The 18,494-nt window shown below is 40.3% G+C and overlaps 2 protein-coding genes across 2 annotated transcripts; both read right to left on the bottom strand.

Moving 5' to 3' along the window:
• Positions 1-1,254: 1,254 nt before the first annotated feature.
• LOC133442536 (extracellular calcium-sensing receptor-like) lies at positions 1,255-8,120 on the bottom strand. The gene is made up of 6 exons (XM_061720544.1): positions 7,857-8,120; positions 6,961-7,752; positions 6,589-6,816; positions 6,325-6,448; positions 5,339-5,552; positions 1,255-1,300 (listed from the first exon to the last, which is right to left on the bottom strand). The coding sequence occupies exons 1-6, from the start codon at positions 8,118-8,120 to the stop codon at positions 1,255-1,257; spliced, it is 1,668 nt and encodes a 555-aa protein (XP_061576528.1).
• A 5,377-nt stretch (positions 8,121-13,497) lies between these two features.
• LOC133442389 (extracellular calcium-sensing receptor-like) lies at positions 13,498-16,626 on the bottom strand. Its single transcript, XM_061720371.1, has 6 exons — positions 16,421-16,626; positions 16,021-16,306; positions 15,086-15,898; positions 14,773-15,003; positions 14,544-14,667; positions 13,498-14,411 (listed from the first exon to the last, which is right to left on the bottom strand). Exons 1-6 carry the CDS (start codon positions 16,624-16,626, stop codon positions 13,498-13,500), a joined length of 2,574 nt encoding a protein of 857 aa, XP_061576355.1.
• Positions 16,627-18,494: the final 1,868 nt, after the last annotated feature.

Raw genomic sequence — 18,494 nt, 5'->3', positions numbered from 1 at the left:
CCGAAATGCCCCGCTTTCATTAAAAAAAAGAATTGTCCTAACTTACATCGCTCTCATTTTCCGCTTCGGAAAGATGCAGGCTACAACAGTTTCTGTCGAAGTCGCACTGATGACTGAATGTAATTTTCTATTCGCACTGCAAATTATCAACTCGCAAATGCGAGCAAAACAGTCGCACTGTCGAGCGCCGTGTGTGATCACTATTCAGAAATCTCCCCTAAATCTACCGCAGTTCCTAATAAATAGCCTAATGCGTAAATTACCATGTAGCCTATGCATTTTATGCAAGTTGAGGCCACTAAATGGGCCTGAGATGAAGGAGAACCTGTGTTTACGTCAGAAAACATTCACAAAATTGTCTGTGAACCTCATGTGAATGTCAGGGTTGTACTGTGGCTCTCTGCCTCACTGCAAACACAGGCTGTTTTCATGACAGACATACCGGGCTAGTGGGCAATTTTTGTAAATAATGTAAATAATATTTTATATCATAGTTAGAGCCTTGATTATCTTTCCTCTAATCTTCAACACCTAAAAGAACACAACGTAATAATATTTTTTTTGTGTTAACCATATGTGCGAAATGTATTTGGTCATATCAATTTTTCTACATTCATGACACCACAGCATGCATGTTCTTAAAGCTCAGGTTGTTTTGGAAAAAAAAAATACTTTTTTTTTCTCCTTTCCTTTTATTCATTCCTTTTGGATTATGAGACACATTGCCTATCCTGTAAAAAATCCATTGTATTTTTGTTCTGCTGACTTTTTTGGACATAAGTTGGTGAATAATTTCATATTAATACGGGTAAGCTCATGTTTCACTTTGAGATGATTGCCTGGAAGTGGAGCGATTCTAAAGCCTGGAATACAGTGTACAATTTTGCAAATTTTCCTGTTTAATGCCAGTGTGAGCATTGCATGACGTCGTACCCAAGGATCGCACCGTACAGTGTGACCACAGAAATCATGAGCTTGTGTAGCAGTTGTGAAATGGTTGCTTATAGGCTGAAGGATGACAGCACCATGCAACCATTTCACAACTGCTACACTTGTGCCTCACATCATGGCTGATTTACTCATACAGTGTGAGTTGGCATTAAACAAGTACGTTTACAAAATTGTACAGTGTATTCCAGGCTTTAGAATTGCTCCACTTCCAGGCAATCATCTGAAAGTGAAACATAAGCTTACCCATATATTAAGGTGAAATTATTCACCAATTTAATATGTACAAAAAACAAAAACATTGTCTTACTGACAACATGCAATTACAGTGCACTCTTGCTTTTTTTCTTTCCTAACACCCAGCACCATGCCAGTTTCAACAAAGATGTCATCCTGCTACCACATTCTGCATGGGATGAAGTTTGTAAACACAAAACAAAACAAACAAACTTCATGAGAATGGCTTAAAGGGGCCATATTATGGCATTTAATGTATATTTTAAACAGGCCTTGAATGTCTTAAAAACAATCTAAAGCTTGTTTTTTCTACATAAATCAGAAATTCAGCCTGTGGGCCGTGTCTATAGTTTTACCGCTTCTAACCCCTTTTTCTGTGCTCCATTCTAAGGGAAGGGGGGGGGGGGTATGATAATGAGGCTCTGTTATGTGTTATCTGTTATGTGCTGATTGGCTGCTTGAATGACGTGTAGCAGGGGAGGAGACAAAGCGTCGCTCCGGGGAGAAGTGCAGCTGCTGCGTAGCAAAGCGTGTCCACGGTTCTGCGTTAAATCAACACGTACCCTACGCCGTAGGCTCTGCGTTGGTGTAACGCGGAACCATAAATCAGCCTTTAGTTACCTCGTCTGCACACTAATTCACACAGGAAGATTGAATTTAATTCTAAACAGGTACACCATGGTTATTTACTCCAATTCCTCATCATTTCACTTCTTATGTTACAAGACAAATGAATCATGTAACTGTAAAGAAATCACAACACTGAATTTTCACAAATGGCAACTTTATTGTTAAAATATATAAATAAAATGTATGCACTATTGCTGGTTCAAGGAAGGACCGCGCGTCTTCTGAATGTGAACAGCTCCAGGTGCTTGGAAGATCTGAAACCACAGAAGAAAAATGTATTATGGTACTAATAGAGCCCCGAGCCCGGGGGAGCCGGCCCGCCGGAGCCGGGTTCGGATCTCCGGGCTCGGAGCTCCGAACCCGGAGGTCCTCGACGGTCCGGTCCGTGAGCAGCTCCGACAGCTCCGTATGCGGCGCCGGGGCTCCGGAGCTAAGCTAAATACTTAGCCCATGCAAATATAAATTAGATAAAAAAAAGGATCTTACCGCTGACTCGTGTGCAGTTGCCGGGTCCGTGCTGTGGGATCTGATCCTTTTATGAAGGTAAATGTCGATGCAAAACCTCATTTCTACTCTCCCTCGCTGTTCAAACAGCCACCGCTTGTAAACAATGGCTGAAGCTCGAGCGGGCGGACAGAGCTGGTTGTGGGCGTGGTTTCAGCAGCGGAGGAGACCGAGGGCGTGGTTTGCATTTTGGTGACGTAAAGAAAATGCACAAATCCAAACGGCTCACAGAAACCACATGACACTGGTGGACTCTGTAAGGTGGGGGGGAGCAGACCTTGCAGATTTTCATGGGGTATCATCTTTCCTGAGTTGGCAGGGTGAGGGGAGACCCCTTTATATATGTTAAAACAAGAAAAAACTTGTTTTTCATAATAGGTCCCCTTTAAAGGGGACCTATTATGGCATCTAATACCTATAATAAATAGGCGCATGAATGTCTTAAAAACAAGCTTTTGATTGTTTTTCCTAAATAAATGAGAAATTCAGCCTCTGAGCCATGCCTTTATCATCCCATTCTCTAAGCTCATTATCTATGCGGGATTCTGAGTGGGCGGGGAGGCTATGATAATGAGGCACTGTGCTGATTGGCTGCCTGAATGACGCGATACACCGCTATGAAAAAATGGCGGAAGCTCCGGCTGGCGGAGTTAGTTTTGGGCGTGGTTTCACGCATCAGAGGCCGACCAATGTTAATCGCGCCCGTTGTTACGTAATGACAGGCGCAGAATCTGAATGGTGTTGTAATCGAATTAATCACCCCGGGTTCGTTGATTGAGCTGGAAAAGGTAAATAAAGACACAAAACTGGAATACAATTAAAAATATTACTTTTGCCAAGGGAGATCAGCAGAGCGGGCTCTGCAGCCTGCTTGTTCAATTGTCCTGCTGAGATCTGGCCCTCTGTGCGGGTGTGATTAGTTTATTACCTTAGAAAAAAGGGGAGGGAGATAGCCCAACTTGTTTTATTGCTCAGGGGCCTCTCTTATCTGTGTCTGGTACAGAATGGTACTCTCAGTGAAAAAGTCAGAGTAATGCACATTAGTTTTACATACAGAAAGATTTAGTTAATCAGCACATGGAGTTTACATATTCAGTTTGATTTTAAATTATTCTTTATCTAACAATGGCTCGTAGAAGCCACATCAGACTGGATGGCTCATCCGGGTGGCTGTACAGACACTGCAGAATTTGGTTGCTTTCCTTGGCAGGGGGAGACCACTTTATATGTTACTTTATATATGGTACGCCATACCCTACGGCGTAGGCTACGCGGCAATGCGCACCATTCTGCGTTGGTGTAACGCGGAACCATAAATCAGCCTTCAGTGTGTGCTCTGTGTGCTGTTCTGGACACTTCTCTGTTGTGCTCATTTTGCTGGGACGTCGGGTCCCTCCGCCGAGACACAACTTTTGCGGTATGCATTCATTGTTGTGTCTAAAAATGATGCGCAGTGCCCACCCAATCAGAAACGGTACAGATATTCTGTGATATTTTTTATATCTATAAAAAATTTAAATTATAAAAAATTAAAAAGGATCCCCATAACTTTGATTGGGTGGGCAGGACGCACGTTTGGGTGGGCATAGCAATGGGCAACCATTGCCCTTGGGGGATACATGAAGTTTAGTGAATTGAATTGAATATAGTTAGGACAGTGTGAACAAATGGATAGAAAAAGAAATATTAATTATTTAACAGAAGTGAAATGAGCTGAACAGATTTTGAAATTAAAACAGCATGAAGACAAAGTCCACATTAATGACTGATTGAAGATGTTTATTCTAATGTGAAATCAGACTTAAATCCTTTCTTTACTTTATTTATATAGCACAACACAAAGTGCTTTACATTAATAAGTAAAAAGAAACAATCTCTCTTGACCCCCCCCCCACTCCCCGTACCCTCATTCATACGACCTACACACACATACACACATCATACTATTCAGATGCATACACACCCGGCACCCCCACCCTTGTGATAAAAATGGAGTATGGCTGAGCACCGATAGACCAGGTGAGGAAACACCATCCTATGGAACCATCCACACGAGAGCCGTCCAAGCCCACAACTACAGGGGACGCCGCTGCAGAGACCCCCCCGACCCAGACAGGAGAGGGGCCCACACCACGGCTATAAAGCCCCGGAGCAGGACCCCCATCTACTCAGGCCAGGACAGCCCCCTGTCCATAGTTCACTCACACATTTGTTACAACTATACACAAACAAAGATGCATTGATAGTCTGATTAAAAATGAACATGTATGAATTCTTACACCATTTAAAATGCATTTGCCACCATGTGACTTTCTGATTCCATAATGATTTTGGCTACCCCTTTCCCATCATATTCTTTTTTGTATTTTTCTCTGGTTTCAGTAATATAATATAGCATTTTGGGATGAAGATACAAATTAACAGTCCAAAGCTGGATGCAAGAATGGCAAAAATCTCCACGGCAACGCTGAATTTCCCAGGAGAGCTGACATAAGCTGGGATGAAAGTGAGCCAGACTGCACAGAAAATCAGCATACTGAAGGTTATAAATTTGGCTTCGTTGAAATTATCAGGCAGTTTTCGAGCAAGAAAAGCAAAAATAAAACACAACAGTGCTAAAAGTCCAATGTACCCAAGAACAGCCCAGAAGCCCACAACTGAGCCAAGAGCACACTCCAAAATGATTTTGTCTTTAAATTCTTTAAAGTTCTTAAATGGAAAAGGAGGGGAAATTATCAACCAGAGCATACATATGACAACTTGTATAAGGGTGAAACCCAGAACACAGAGTCTCTGCTGTGCAGGTCCAAACCACTTCATCACATTTGTGCTTGGCAGCGTTGCCTTAAACGCCATTAAAACCACTATTGTTTTCCCCAAAACACAAGCGATACAGAGGACAAAAGTGATGCCGAATGCTGTGTGTCGCAGCATGCAAGACCACTCAGAGGGTCGGCCGATGAAGGTCAGAGAGCACAAGAAACACAGAGTCAAAGACAGGAGCAACAGGAAGCTAAGCTCAGAGTTGTTGGCCCTCACAAGAGGAGTTTTCCTGTATCTGAAGAAAATGAATGCCACAGCAGCAGTCATACATGTTCCAAATAAAGAGGCTGCAGTGAGCAGTGCTCCCATTATTTCTTCATATGATAGGAACACTTCATCCTTTTTTATGCAGGCATCTCTTTTTTCATTCGACCAGGATTCTAGGGGGCATCGCACACAAGTGATAGAATCTGCAAATGAATATTGAAGCAGATGTTAGTCTTTCAGTTTAGGGTAGTTCTCTTTTTTTGACCCAAAATTAGAGGATTATTTTTTATAGATCAAAGCTTAAAACAACAGCTAGGAGTTTTTAAATTTTAATTTGAAAGAAGATATAATTATTTTTAAGAACAGTTATCTAGCTCTATCCCATCCCTGCTATCACCAAAAACCACTTATAGTAAATGTTTACTTTTGTCCCGGTCTTCTTTTCTTATAACTGAATCATGTTACAACACTTCATTTGATTAGTTTCAAACCATGCAGCACCTGCTGGTCTGAAAAGTGAGGCCAACCAACGAAACTGCAATTACTACACTACCACATCTTTTGTATCAGATGCTTTTTAACTTTATTGTGGAAGTCTTCTGAGGAAAGAGTTCGGAGAAGCACAGGTTTGTCAAAATATTTCATAACTTGGATTTTTCTGCCAATGTGTATCACTGTCACGACGATGACAGATCAGATCAAAGAGGCTGCACAAACTGTTATTTTACCAAAATGTACCACCATCAATTCCATTTTATTATATTTTATTTTCTTCTGTGACAAGCTACAATTAGACATTCTCTCATCCCACAGACTGAAATGCCCATGTTGTACTTACTTTGAATAAACATTATATATGGTCTGTACAGTCAAAGACATGTAATCTAAAATTTCTAATTCCATTTCTTCACGTGCCCCATCTCCAACCCTCTTTGATCTTTGAAAGTTAAAAACCTTCATCAAAAAGTACTTAACCTGTGCTGTTGCTCATTTCTCCCTCTGCACATCTTACACAATCATAGCAGCAAACAGGTTTTCCTTTCTGGAGAACCTTACGTGTGCCTGGGGGACACTCCTTGCTGCAAACGGACACTGGCACCTGCATGAACAGAAGCAACATGAAAAAAGAAATCCATCCTGATTCTGATTATGACAAACTAAAGCAAATATTATGAACGATTTAAAAGGTTCCTGTTAAAAACAACAAAACAATCCAATTAATGATTGTATTGGTTATACCTGCAGTGAGTTCTGTGCCCAGATTAAAGACTTATTTAGCAGATTCAATTGTTTGTCTTCAGGTAATGATGCATCATAAAGACCAACTTTGACAAAGTCTACAATACTGTTTCCTCTTGGCTGCCAATTGATAATTTCATATTTTGCAGCTGGATCTCCATTTTCATTAAAGTAAACCTCATCTCCTTCCTTGGTTTTGAAGTGAACCTTTCCTATGTGCTGTAAAATCTGACAATAATTATAATTGATTAATTGATTGAACAACATTCTCCAGCAATACCAGTGACAGATAGATGTCTTCGTCTAAACAGTATTCTCACTTACAGTCAATTCTTAGCAGAATTATAATTGTATTGCCTTTATTAAACTCACCATGAATGGATCTAGCTGCACACTGCTGTCACATGTTGTATTGCAGCTGAGGATGTGATGAAGAGCGTGGGCCACTGCATACACTCCTTTATACACATTGTTAAAGATGGGCATGAGTGACATGTCAGTGAAGCTGTTTTGCACACCAGCTACATCCTCATGTCCAGTACAGACTCTCTGAATCGCTGTTGATTCTGAATTATTGAACTTGCAGCTAAATAATGCTTCCCAAAATTCTGTAAACAACTCACTATTGGATGAGTTGAGTGGTTCCACATCCAGCATGAACTCTTTCAGGCCGCTGACATGTGCTTTGGGGATGGAAAGGCCTATAGCTCCATCCAGGATGTGTTTTTCATCTATTGCTGCAATTTGAGAGTCAAAAATCCAGGACTCACTCCCTACCCACTGGTATCCAGTCATGTCATGGTGGGAAAACTCATGAATAAGGACATCCATGTCCATGTGTGACATGAAAGCAATTATAACCTTTGAAGTGGAAGCCTTGATCGTGTCAATTATCTTTTGTATCTTGTCTGCCGGGTCTGTTCTGAAGAAGGATACAGAATATTCCACACAGATATCAAGGTGTTGTGCGGTTTCAATGAATGTAGCCATGCCGTTATTGCCATAGTCATCATTGGTTCTAACAGCTCCGACCCACGTCCAGCCAAAGTGTTTGACCAAATGGGCGAGTGCTCTGCTCTGGTAGTAGTCACTGGGAATGGTTCTGAGAAAGGATGGGTACTTGGTTTTATCACTGAGACAAGCACATGTGGCAAAGTGGCTGATCTAAAAGAAAAATAATAGTTGTAGAAATTAATTTCTAGCCAACTGAAAATCAAGTGGTATTATCATCGATTTTCACAAATAGAGTTTAATACAGTCATACCCACCAAAGGGATATGAAATGGGCCAATGACGGTAGCTATTGCTGTACTTGGAGAGGAGGAAGTTTCTCCCATAATGGCCTGCACTTGTGCTGGTCTGGTACAGGAAGCATTGGAAACTGAAGACACATTGTCATTACCATTGTTCAAGGCAAGTGCAACTTTTACACTTCTGGCCATGGAACCACAAGTGTCATAGATTTCATAGCCCAGAATGATTCCAGGCAGCAGGTCTGTATTGTTGTTAATTTCTTCAATGGCGAAAAGCATAGACTGAGCAAACTGGAACTCTCTGAAATTCAAACTTTTTTCAAGCATTTACAAATGGTAAGTAAATTAAACAGAAGAGAGACAATAGCATGGACTTAATAACACCAATACACAAAACAAGGGCAAAGGACATAAGAATTATCTGGGATAACTTACGTGGTACACTGCAGTTGTGTGGGTTTTTCTGTGTAGGTATTTTCCCTGTTCTTCCAGCTGCTATGGAAAGAGAATATTCCCCCCAGCAAAAAGTCCCCATCTTTGGACAGCTGAGGGTTCTCAGGATCTCCCCTCCGCCTGCACACCAGCTCCTCACTCTGATGGAAAGACACCAACAACATCAACTGTAAAAGTGCACAACCCTGCTCTGGCCACCAATGTGTGGATGTCATGCTGTCTGAAAGATCCAAATCACTGAGCGGCATCTCACGGATCTTTGATGTAAATGAAGGACTTGAACTGGTATTTATGAGTTTTGAAGCAGCTCAGAGATTAAAAAAATAAATAAATTGATATTTTGTCTCTGTGGAGCTTATAAAGTGGAGCAAGAGGAGGGACATATTGAAATACCAGTCCTCTTTTAATTATTTGTTTTGAATGATTAGTTGGGTTAAAATTTTAGATACCATTTTGGAATTTTTTGTAAATTTACATTTGTAGAAACATGCAAAAGTCATTACAAATTAAAATGTTGGTTCAGGACAAAAATGGTATATGTAGATTTGGAGGCTGTGTAGTGATCTAAAAATATCATATGAAGAACTTACGCTATTAATCATAGTCAATGAACTCTGGATTATTTAACTGTTCAGTCAATATAGGGCTAATATTAGCATTGATTCAGACGCATCATTTTTGTTTACATGAAAAAAAACAAATTCAATTTAACTCAATCTTACAATGCTAAACCAAAACAATGAATTAAACTGAGTAATACATTTTTAGCTCCAGATCTTTAGAGATCTTTAGAGCAATGCCCCCCCAGCACAGGCAGCCACCGCCCATAAAAGGAAAAAGTGAATATAACTGAAAGTAAAGAGTAAATCTGATGAAGTTTGGTACTACCCACTGACTCCCTAACAAGGATGTTGCTGTTGGAAATCTCTCATAAAAATTCAGCATTGGTTTCTGATACTGCAGGAAAAGGTGTATTGGTTCTCTGACTTTGAAAGACATCCTGTGTGAAGGGTAGAGGTGGCTGTTATGTTGACCAAACACCTGACACCCCACAACATGAAATGATTGGCTGTGTAAATTACCCCAACGCACAGTACAGAGTAGTTCACATGTGCAGTTTGCTTTTATATTGTTAATCTGCTTTTATTTTGTTATTTCCTTTTAACTTGAATGTGCTCTTAATTTGAAAAGACAAGAAAAACGGAAATTGACGAAAAGGGGTAAACAGTGCAGCAGCAACGCTAACATACAGAGCTCAATAAGATAAACGAGATAAAAGAAGGACGAAAAGGAAGAGTATAGCCGGAGTTATAGCTCCAGTTGAGAGGGCAACAAGGTATTTTATTTATTTCCCTCTAAAAGTTTTAAGTTTATTTGAGTTGTGTTATTTCCCACTTTTGGTGCTAACAGATTTTAAAGGGGACCTATTATGGCATATTCCCTATTTTAAACAGGCCTTGAATGTCTTAAAACAAGCTTTTGATTGTTTTTGCTAAATAAATTACAAATTTTGCCTCTAAACCATGTCTTTATCATCCCATTCTCTAACTTCCTTATCTATGCAGGATTCTGAGTGGGCGGGGAGGCTATGATAATGAGGCACTGTGCTGATTGGCTGCCTGAATGACGTGATACACCGCTACGAAAAAATGGCGGAAGCTCCGGCCGGCGGAGTTACACCGTGTCCGTGTCCTCACTGTGTCATAACTGCATGCGATGCGAGCGAGCAAGTGTCAGCGACAAAATCAATTCCATTGCTTTATTTTCTATTGGACTGTCCTAACTGGCCGCAGCGCTGCGCAGCGCGCCGTTTTGAGCTGAACATTTCTCGATGCAGGCTTCCATTTTCTTTCTGTCGCTCGTGTTGAAAGCTGGTTGAAAGCGCTGTAGGAAACAGTCATGGATGAGGAACGGCTGATCCAGTTAGTTGAAATGAGAAGTTATCTCTATGATACCTCCTCATTTCACTACAAAAACCTTAATAAAGTGGCAGCTGCTGGAGGGAGATGGACAGAGAACGTCCGATGTCACGCAGTGCGATGCGATAGTCAGACGCTCGCATTACACGGTTTTATAGTTGTGGGCGTGGTTTGCATTTTGGTTACGTAATGAAAATGCCCGAATCTGAACGGCTTGTAGAAGTCACATGACACTGGATGATTCATCCGGGCAGCTGTACAGACACTGCAGAATTTGTTTGCTTTCCTCCTTCTCTGAGTTGGCAGGCTGAGGGGAGACCACTTTATATATGTTAAAGCAAGAAAAAACGTGTTTTTCATAATAGGTCCCCTTTAAGTTAGTGTATTGTTTCGACTTCATTTTTGTCCCTAAAAATGAAAGGGAAAAGATTAGCGCTCACCTTGGCTCCATGTCATTGACAGCTACAAATCAAGCCAGAAATCTGGGTGTAATTATTGACTCAGACCTGAACTTCAACAGCCATCTAAAGTGTATCACTAAATCTGCCTACTACCACCTAAAAAACATTGCTAAAATTAAGGGGATTCTGTCTAAACAAGACATGGAAAAACGTATTCATGCATTCATTTTCAGTAGGTTGGATTATTGCAATGGCATCTTTACAGGCCTCAACAAGAAATCTATCAGGCAGTCCTTACAAACACCAGGAAACTGGACCATATTACACCGGTCATGAAATCACTACACTGGCTTCCAGTGAGTCAAAGGATAGAGTTTAAAATCTTACTGCTGGTCTACAAAGCACTGAATGGTCTTGGACCAAAATACATGGTTGATCTGTTAGTTCCTATGAAGCTCCCAGACCCCTGAGGTTCATCTGGATCTGGTTTGTTGTGGTTCCCAAGAACCAGAACCAAGCAAGGTGAGGCAGCGTTCAGTTATTCTGCTCCTCACCGGTGGAACAAACTTCCTGTAGACCTGAGGTCTGCTCCAACTGTAGATCCTTCAAATCAGGACTAAAAACATTACTGTTTTTTACTGAAGCGTACTCCTAAATTAAATACTTACCTGCTGGACTCTACTGCCCTTATTTTTAACAGCTTGTGCTTTTTATTATTTTACTTCTTTTCTTATCATATTCATAATTTTATTCAATCTTATTTGTTATTTACTGTCTAATCATGTCTTGCCGCTTTTAATGTCAATGTAAAGCACTTTGAATTACCTTGTGTTGAATTGTGCTATATAAATAAACTTGCCTTGCCTTCTGTTTGCTTGATTTTGATGTAGCTCTTACGTTGGTCTATGAAGTTAAGAAAAGGCACAATAAATGACTTAAGACCATCAGTCCAGGCTTGGTTTTATCTTTTATCTTTTATCTGTTGTTGAGTCACAAGCCAATGACGGCACAGAGTGTGGTCAAATCAAATTGTTGTTTTCTTCTGCTTTGCTTGGCTCAGCCACACACAGGTTCACATGTTTCATATAAGATCTGCCATGGAGGGAAGTGTGCAGAGGTGTTAAGAGGCGTGTTTCCACAAGTGGGGCCGGGCCGTTTCCGCGTCTCTCCATTACCAGGATTGACCCTGTAAAAGTGGCCTTCAGGAACCTTTATGGGGCAAAAAACAGCCCTGTATACAGAGAGGTGCTCAAGTTGGCCAACAGGAATTTCCTCTTCAGGGTTCTCTGCTGATCGGGATTTCTAAATTATGTTCATTACTCTCAGGTGAACATGAATCATGTACATACTGTACCTGTCAAGATTTGGATTTAAAAATAAGGTACATTTTCCACCGCCCGCTGATAGCCGTATCGCCAGCCCAATCGAGGTCCAGTACCTCACATTTTAAGGTTTACAAGAAATTTGAAAAAACTACCTGTCAACCACTTACAAACTACAATTAGGTGCTCAGATTGGCCTACTGTCGTTGACACTGAAATGCTGTGGACATTCCTACAGTATGTATGTAATTCCAATAATAGTGACTAAATGAAAACAGAAAAGGGAACTAAACCACTTTTATTTATTTCACATATTTTCAGTTAATATACACACTGATTGTCTTCAAGTGAAACATTAACATTTTCTTTTAATTTTCCATTTTCACTCATGTGGCTCTTTGGCATTCACTGACTGATTATACAGATGCATGTTTCTGTGCGGCAGCACGGTGGTTAGCACTGTTTCCTCACAGCAAGAAGGGTCCTGGTTCAACTCCTTGGCCCGGCAGGGGTCTTTCTGTGTGGAGTTTGCTTGTTCTCCCCATGCTTGCGTGGGTTCCCTCAGGTTACTCCGGCTTTCTCCCACAGTCCAAAAACATGACCCGTGACCCTTTAAAGGATAAAGCGGGTATAGAAAATTGATGGATGGATGTTTCTGTGCCTCCAGCCCACCTTGTGCTGCTGAAGAACATTGTTCCTTCCCCCATGAGAGACACTAAAGTCGCTGTTACAAATCTTGCAGAACACGTAACTGGGCCCAATCCTGCCTCTCTTCAGCGAAGTAAATTTGCTATCTCATTTTTCAAGATATTTACACGAAGTCTTTTTTGACATGTCGGGTGAAGGGGCCTAGGAGACGGTCGGCCCTGTTTGAGGTTCGTGTCAGGCAGATTTACCCTAAGCTCCTGTTAGTTGATACGTGCCTAAAGTGTTTATTGAGGTTTTACAGAGTGACTTCTGTAAAAAAAAATGTAAAAGAAAATAAGAAATAAAAACAGCCTCTTTGATTTACCACTTTGTTCTTCAGCTGTTGCAGCACTTTTAGCATTTCTGTTCCTCTGTGGTGGTAAATGTGAAACAGGAAATGGGTAGCACAGAGAGAAAGCGTGTGTGTGTGTGTGTGGGTGTGATTGTGTGCAGTAAAGAGCAACAAGCTGGGATTCTAACCTGTGTCGACTGAATATGGTGTGCCAGCTCAACCCAATGAGTTATCCGGGGCCAAGAGCCTACATTTTTGTAGAGCTAGTACTTTTAAACTTGTACACATGTAAAAGTTGACAATATTGAGTCACTTTTAAAACAGAGAAAACCATGTTATATTGTGACATGAGTCAAATTCATTGTTTTTGCTCAATTTGAATTTGTGATCTACAAACATTGTTAAAAGATCTCAGACCATAACTCCTGATTTCTTTTTCACTTAAGTTTTATTAATGCATAATTTACTGGAGTTACAATGTGGCATCAGACTTTTATCAGAAATCTTTATATCTTACATAAACTAAACTTAAGTACATATATATCAAGGAAAATCTTTGAATCTCTCATACATTTTTTTATTTCAAAGACCTTTTGCTGGGATTTTTCCCATCACATGTTTTTTTGTATTGTATTCGGGTCTTACTAAAATAACATAGCATTTGGGCAAAAAAATACAACACAGCATTCCATAACTTGAGGCCAGAATAGCAAATATTTCTACAGCAACAGTGAACTTCCCAGGAGAGCTAACATAGGCTGGAATAAAAGTGATCCAGACTGCACAGAATATCAACATGCTAAATGTGATGAACTTAGCTTCATTGAAATTATCGGGCAGTTTTCTGGCCAAAAGGGCAAGGCCAAAACACAACATAGCTAAGAGCCCTATGTATCCTAACACAGCCCAGAACCCTATGGGTGATCCAAGGGAACACTCAAGAATAATTTTGTCTTTGTAATATGTTGTATTTTTGTAGGGATAGGGAGGATTTATTGCTAGCCAAAGTGTGCAAATTACAATTTGTATGACAGTGAAAACTACAACACTGACTCTCTGCTGTGCAGGCCCAAACCATTTTTTGACATTGCTACCTGGACCTGTAGCCCTAAAGGCAATTAAAACCACTATAGTTCTCCCCAGGACACAGGACATACAGAGGACAAAGATGATGCCAAAAGCAGTGTGTCGCAGCATACAGGACCACTCAGTGGGTTTGCTGATGAAGGTCATAGAGGACAGGAAACATAAACTCAAGGAGAAAAGCATCAGAAAACTTAACTCAGAGTTGTTGGCCCTGACAATAGGAGTTTTTCTGTGACAGAAAAATATGAGGGCTACACTCATTGCAAGGCATGCACCAAAGACAGAGAAGGTGACCAGTAATATTCCCATTAATTCCGTGAAGGTGAGGAACTCAATAGCTTTCATGCCACAATTATTCCTCTCTTCATTGGACTTGTACTCAGGAGGGCATTTGTCACATTTCACTGCATCTGAAAGCATACATATGTTTAAGCTGCACAGAGTACACATCTTCAAATAGACCACTAAAGTGCTGGCAGTGATTTTGCCCAACAGAAACACAATGAGCACCAGGGTAAAGGCTACAAATCCTGTTTTCTCACTTGTACTGTTGCTGAACTCCCCATCAGCACAGGTGATGCAATCGAAACAACAAATCGGTCTGCCCTTAATGAAAGCCCGACGAGTCCCTGGCAGACAGCTCTCGCTACAAATAGACTTTGGCACCTGTGTTAGTGACAGAAAAGCACATTCATAACTTAAAGACTTAAGTGAATGTTCATATAATTTATGTATTTTTTTCTTTATATAGGTTACCTTGGATTGTCTTACCTCAGAACTCTCTCCTGCCCAGGTGGCTTTTACACCTGCTTCCATGTCAAATTGCTGACCCTCAGGCTGAGAGGCATCATAGTAACCAATGGTTTCAAACCGAATGTACCCTGTCTCATCCACCTGCCAGTTTACCAATGCATAACGTGCAACTGGATCACCTAACTCATCAAAGAACACATTTTCACCAGTCTTAGTCGTGAAATTCACCCGTTTTAGGTAGTGTAGCACCTGCAGGGAAACAATCATATTGAATACCAAATTGTTGTAGTGTGGATCGACACATGACATTGTGGTTTAATATTTACAGTACCTGCCATGGTTGTACATTTTTCTGGTCAGGACAAGTATTGTTCTCTAAAGGCCCTTGTCCCTCTTCGCAATTAAATATCATGTTCAGAGCATGAGCAATTGCATATGTGGCCTTATAAACATTGTGTAGTAGGCTGGCATCCGAAACATCAGTGAATGATGTCTCTACATCCCACAGAGTCTCCATCCCATTGCAGACTGGAACATGAATATCTGGTTGGTGATTCAAGGAGCAGCTGAAAACTGTTTCCCACAACTCAACAAGTCCTTGGTTCCCTTGTGTTGTGGAGGGCTTGCTGTTACCCAAAAACTCCTGCAGTCCAGGTATGTGAGCATTCAGTGCAGCGAAACCCACTGCACCCTGGACCACAGCAAAGTTTACTGGAGTGGCAATATAACGATATGTAATCCAGCCTTCACTTCCAACCCACTGCAGACCTGTTACATTCTGAGCATGAAGCTCTTTGAGAAGTATGTCAAGGTCTGTGCCATCAGCGAATGCAACTATTATCTTAGAGGTGGATTTCTTTATAATATCCACTACCTCGAGGAACCACTTCCTGGGATCAGTCCGGTAAATGGCCACTGAGTATTCAACACACACCCCTTCCCTTTCTGCCGCTTCCAAGAACGTGGCCATTCCTCCATTTCCGTAGTCACTATTAGTCCTGATAGCTCCTACCCAAGTCCAGCCAAAGTGTTTTACAAGCTTTGCTAATGCTTTGCTCTGATAAATGTCATTAGGTATGGTTCTGAAGAAAGACGGATAGTCTTTTCTGTTGCTAAGACATGCACATGTGGCTGAATGACTGATCTGAAAGAAAAGAGAAATACCGTAAGGAAATATAATACCTTTTGAAGACATTTTTCACTCATTGCATTTTTTTCATCATTCTTCCTTATAGTTTCAGTAGCATGCATAACTGTAACGCTCACCACAGGTATATGGAAGGGTCCCAATGTACGTGCGATACCTATCGTAGATGTGGAAGTGGTGTCCCCTATGACGGCATGCACACTGGAGAGCTCGTTACAGCTGCTTTCCCCAGTTTCATAGCTGTTCATCAGGTTTAATGATGCCCTGATGGACAGAGGGATACTAGGGCATGAGTCAAAGATCCGATAACCGAGTGTCACATCTGGTAACAGCTCTGAGCTGTTGTTGATTTCTTCTATTGCAAACATCATAGTAAATGCATATTTTAGTTCGCCGGGGTCCAGTCTGAAAAAAAAGATATAAGAGTAGGAATTTGCATCAAAAAACAGTTTTTACAATTAAAAATATGAATAAATAACACTTATTTATATTTTTTCATCCCTCATTCATCTCTCTTACCTTTGACACTGGATTGCTCCTGGGTTGAATCCAAAAGCTGGATTGACAGACACTGGGTTCTGGTGGAAGGAGAAAATGCCTCCAATGTTGATATCTCCCTCCTTAAAAAACTGAGACATTTCTTTTGTCCAATATTTCTGACACATGGGCTTTCCTCCTCTCACAGCCAGGAGTAAAAGAAATATCATGTATGCCATCAGCAGCATAGTTCCTCAATTACCTGTCTAACACCAGTCCCAAATATAACCCCACCTAAACTCTAACCGGTATATAAAAGTTTTTTATTGCAATGTTGTGAATGCTGCTCCTGTTCCTGCCAATAGTATTGCTTGCTCTGTAGCTGACAGGTGAATAGGCGTGTTAGAAGTCACCTATGATTCATTTCAGTATCAACATAAACCAGATCCTTACAACAAAAAGACAGAGGAGTGTTTTTTTTAATATATTTATGTTTCAGTTTGAGAATAAATGATGAATTCATGAAATGTAGAGAAAAAACCCTTGGTTCAATGAAGATTTAATCCAACGATATATTACAAAACTGAACTTACTTTTCACGCAATCTAATGTAATATATGGAAAGCACTTGACATATTACACGTGTATATGTGTTAATTTAATCGATTTAAAATTTAAGGCATTGGGAATTGATTAGTGTGCCTATCAGTAACTTCTGTCACTATCTGTCACTATCTGCAAACTCAGTGGTGATGAGGAATTATCAGTGTCAGAGGGGTAGACTCATAGTTGGTTAATTTCAATTTTAATTTTGTGGGTAAAAGTGTAGTTAGGCTGGTAAATAAAATATGGTTGTAGGTCAATCTGTTGGGTTTGATAAATAACTGCTTTATGCTATTATGAAGCAAAAAAAATAATGCTTTTCATTCTAAGTCAGAAGTATCTTCCACAAGAAGATTAAAACAACACACTCACAACAATAATCACTGTATGTGTTCTTTGGAATCTATGTCCAAGTATGAACAAAATATTTACAAATATGTACATAATTCAACCACTGTCAGTTTCCTACCCATTAGTCCTTGTGGCTCTCATTTGTTGGGCTTCAAATGGCCAGCAGCTGTTAAAGGTTTCATACAATAGTTGTAAAGATGGGCGCCATGCAGCTCATCATGAAATGACTTCATTGTGGATGTGAGATATGGTTGTTAACTTTCATGTTTGTTTTTTTTAGAACTTCTTCTGTTTGCTCTTATGATTTGTGGTTTTCTGTTGTCTTTGTATTATATGTATTTATTGAGTTTCCTGACACTGTTTTAGGGATTGTGTTTTGTTTTGAAATATATTTTTTCTTAATTACTTAGTGAAGCCTCTGTTCAGTTGAAGTTTGAATATGTGCTGTTTTTTTTAAAGAGTTTTCCCTGGTGTCTCACTGCATATGTCCTCAAACTCATCCACATACGTCTCATTGCCTTGTCTGTATGTATCAATATATCATCCTATTGTTCTTCCTCTTCATTTTTATTTTTTCAGTCTGCCATTTCCAGCCCTGAGTTTTGAGTTGACTTTTTTTTGTTGTTGATTGCCTTAGCAGTGTTGTTTTGTTTTATATTATTAAAGAACTTTTTGTGAATGAAGTCCTGGCTCCATTCCCTTGTGCATTGAGGTTCTTATAATCTCCAAATCTATAACATCTATACAAATATTGACTGCATTGCTTTTTTATGATACACTAACTTAAACCATTCAAGGTGCTTAAAATACTAAGAAATAATGATCATATAATTTGGGAAATTTCGTGCCATTGAAAATTCATGCCAATGAAGGTCAAGTACTCAAAACCGAGTCAGATGACACCACCCACGAGTCTTTATGTCAAACCATTCAAAGGTTATGGCAGAGAAAGGTTTTCTAGGGGGCGCTGTTGAGCCATCTTGCCACGCCCATTAATGCAAACCATGAAATATCACAGACTTTTGGGGAACTATCAAATATGGACCAATCAGATGAAGGGGGGGGCACGCTTTTTTGCATCTGGCATCGCCACGGTAATGCTTTTGAAAGAGAAAAGTAATGTGCGTCGTCGCAGGATGGAGACGCATATTTTGATGTAGAA

This window comes from Cololabis saira, chromosome 4, assembly GCF_033807715.1.
Source record: "Cololabis saira isolate AMF1-May2022 chromosome 4, fColSai1.1, whole genome shotgun sequence".
In the NCBI taxonomy this organism is placed as follows: Eukaryota; Metazoa; Chordata; class Actinopteri; order Beloniformes; family Belonidae; genus Cololabis; species Cololabis saira.
The sequence above is the reverse complement of the archived record's forward strand: the minus strand, read 5'-3'. Positions and strand labels throughout refer to the sequence as shown.

Bases quoted from the DNA above. Each gene is read 5' to 3' on its own strand.
- LOC133442389 (XM_061720371.1), bottom strand. From the start codon at position 16,626: ATGCTGCTGATGGCATACATGATATTTCTTTTACTCCTGGCTGTGAGA. The intron at 16,307-16,420 runs GTAAGAGAGATG...CTTTTTTTTCAG, and splicing joins GGAGCAATCCAGTGTCAAAG to ACTGGACCCCGGCGAACTAA. The intron at 15,004-15,085 runs GTACTGTAAATA...GTTTCCCTGCAG, and splicing joins AAAATGTACAACCATGGCAG to GTGCTACACTACCTAAAACG.
- LOC133442536 (XM_061720544.1), bottom strand. From the start codon at position 8,120: ATGCTTTTCGCCATTGAAGAAATTAACAACAATACAGACCTGCTGCCT. The intron at 6,449-6,588 runs GTATAACCAATA...CTGTTCATGCAG, and splicing joins GGGCACAGAACTCACTGCAG to GTGCCAGTGTCCGTTTGCAG. The intron at 5,553-6,324 runs GTTAAGTACTTT...ATTCATTTGCAG, and splicing joins AGAAATGAGCAACAGCACAG to ATTCTATCACTTGTGTGCGA.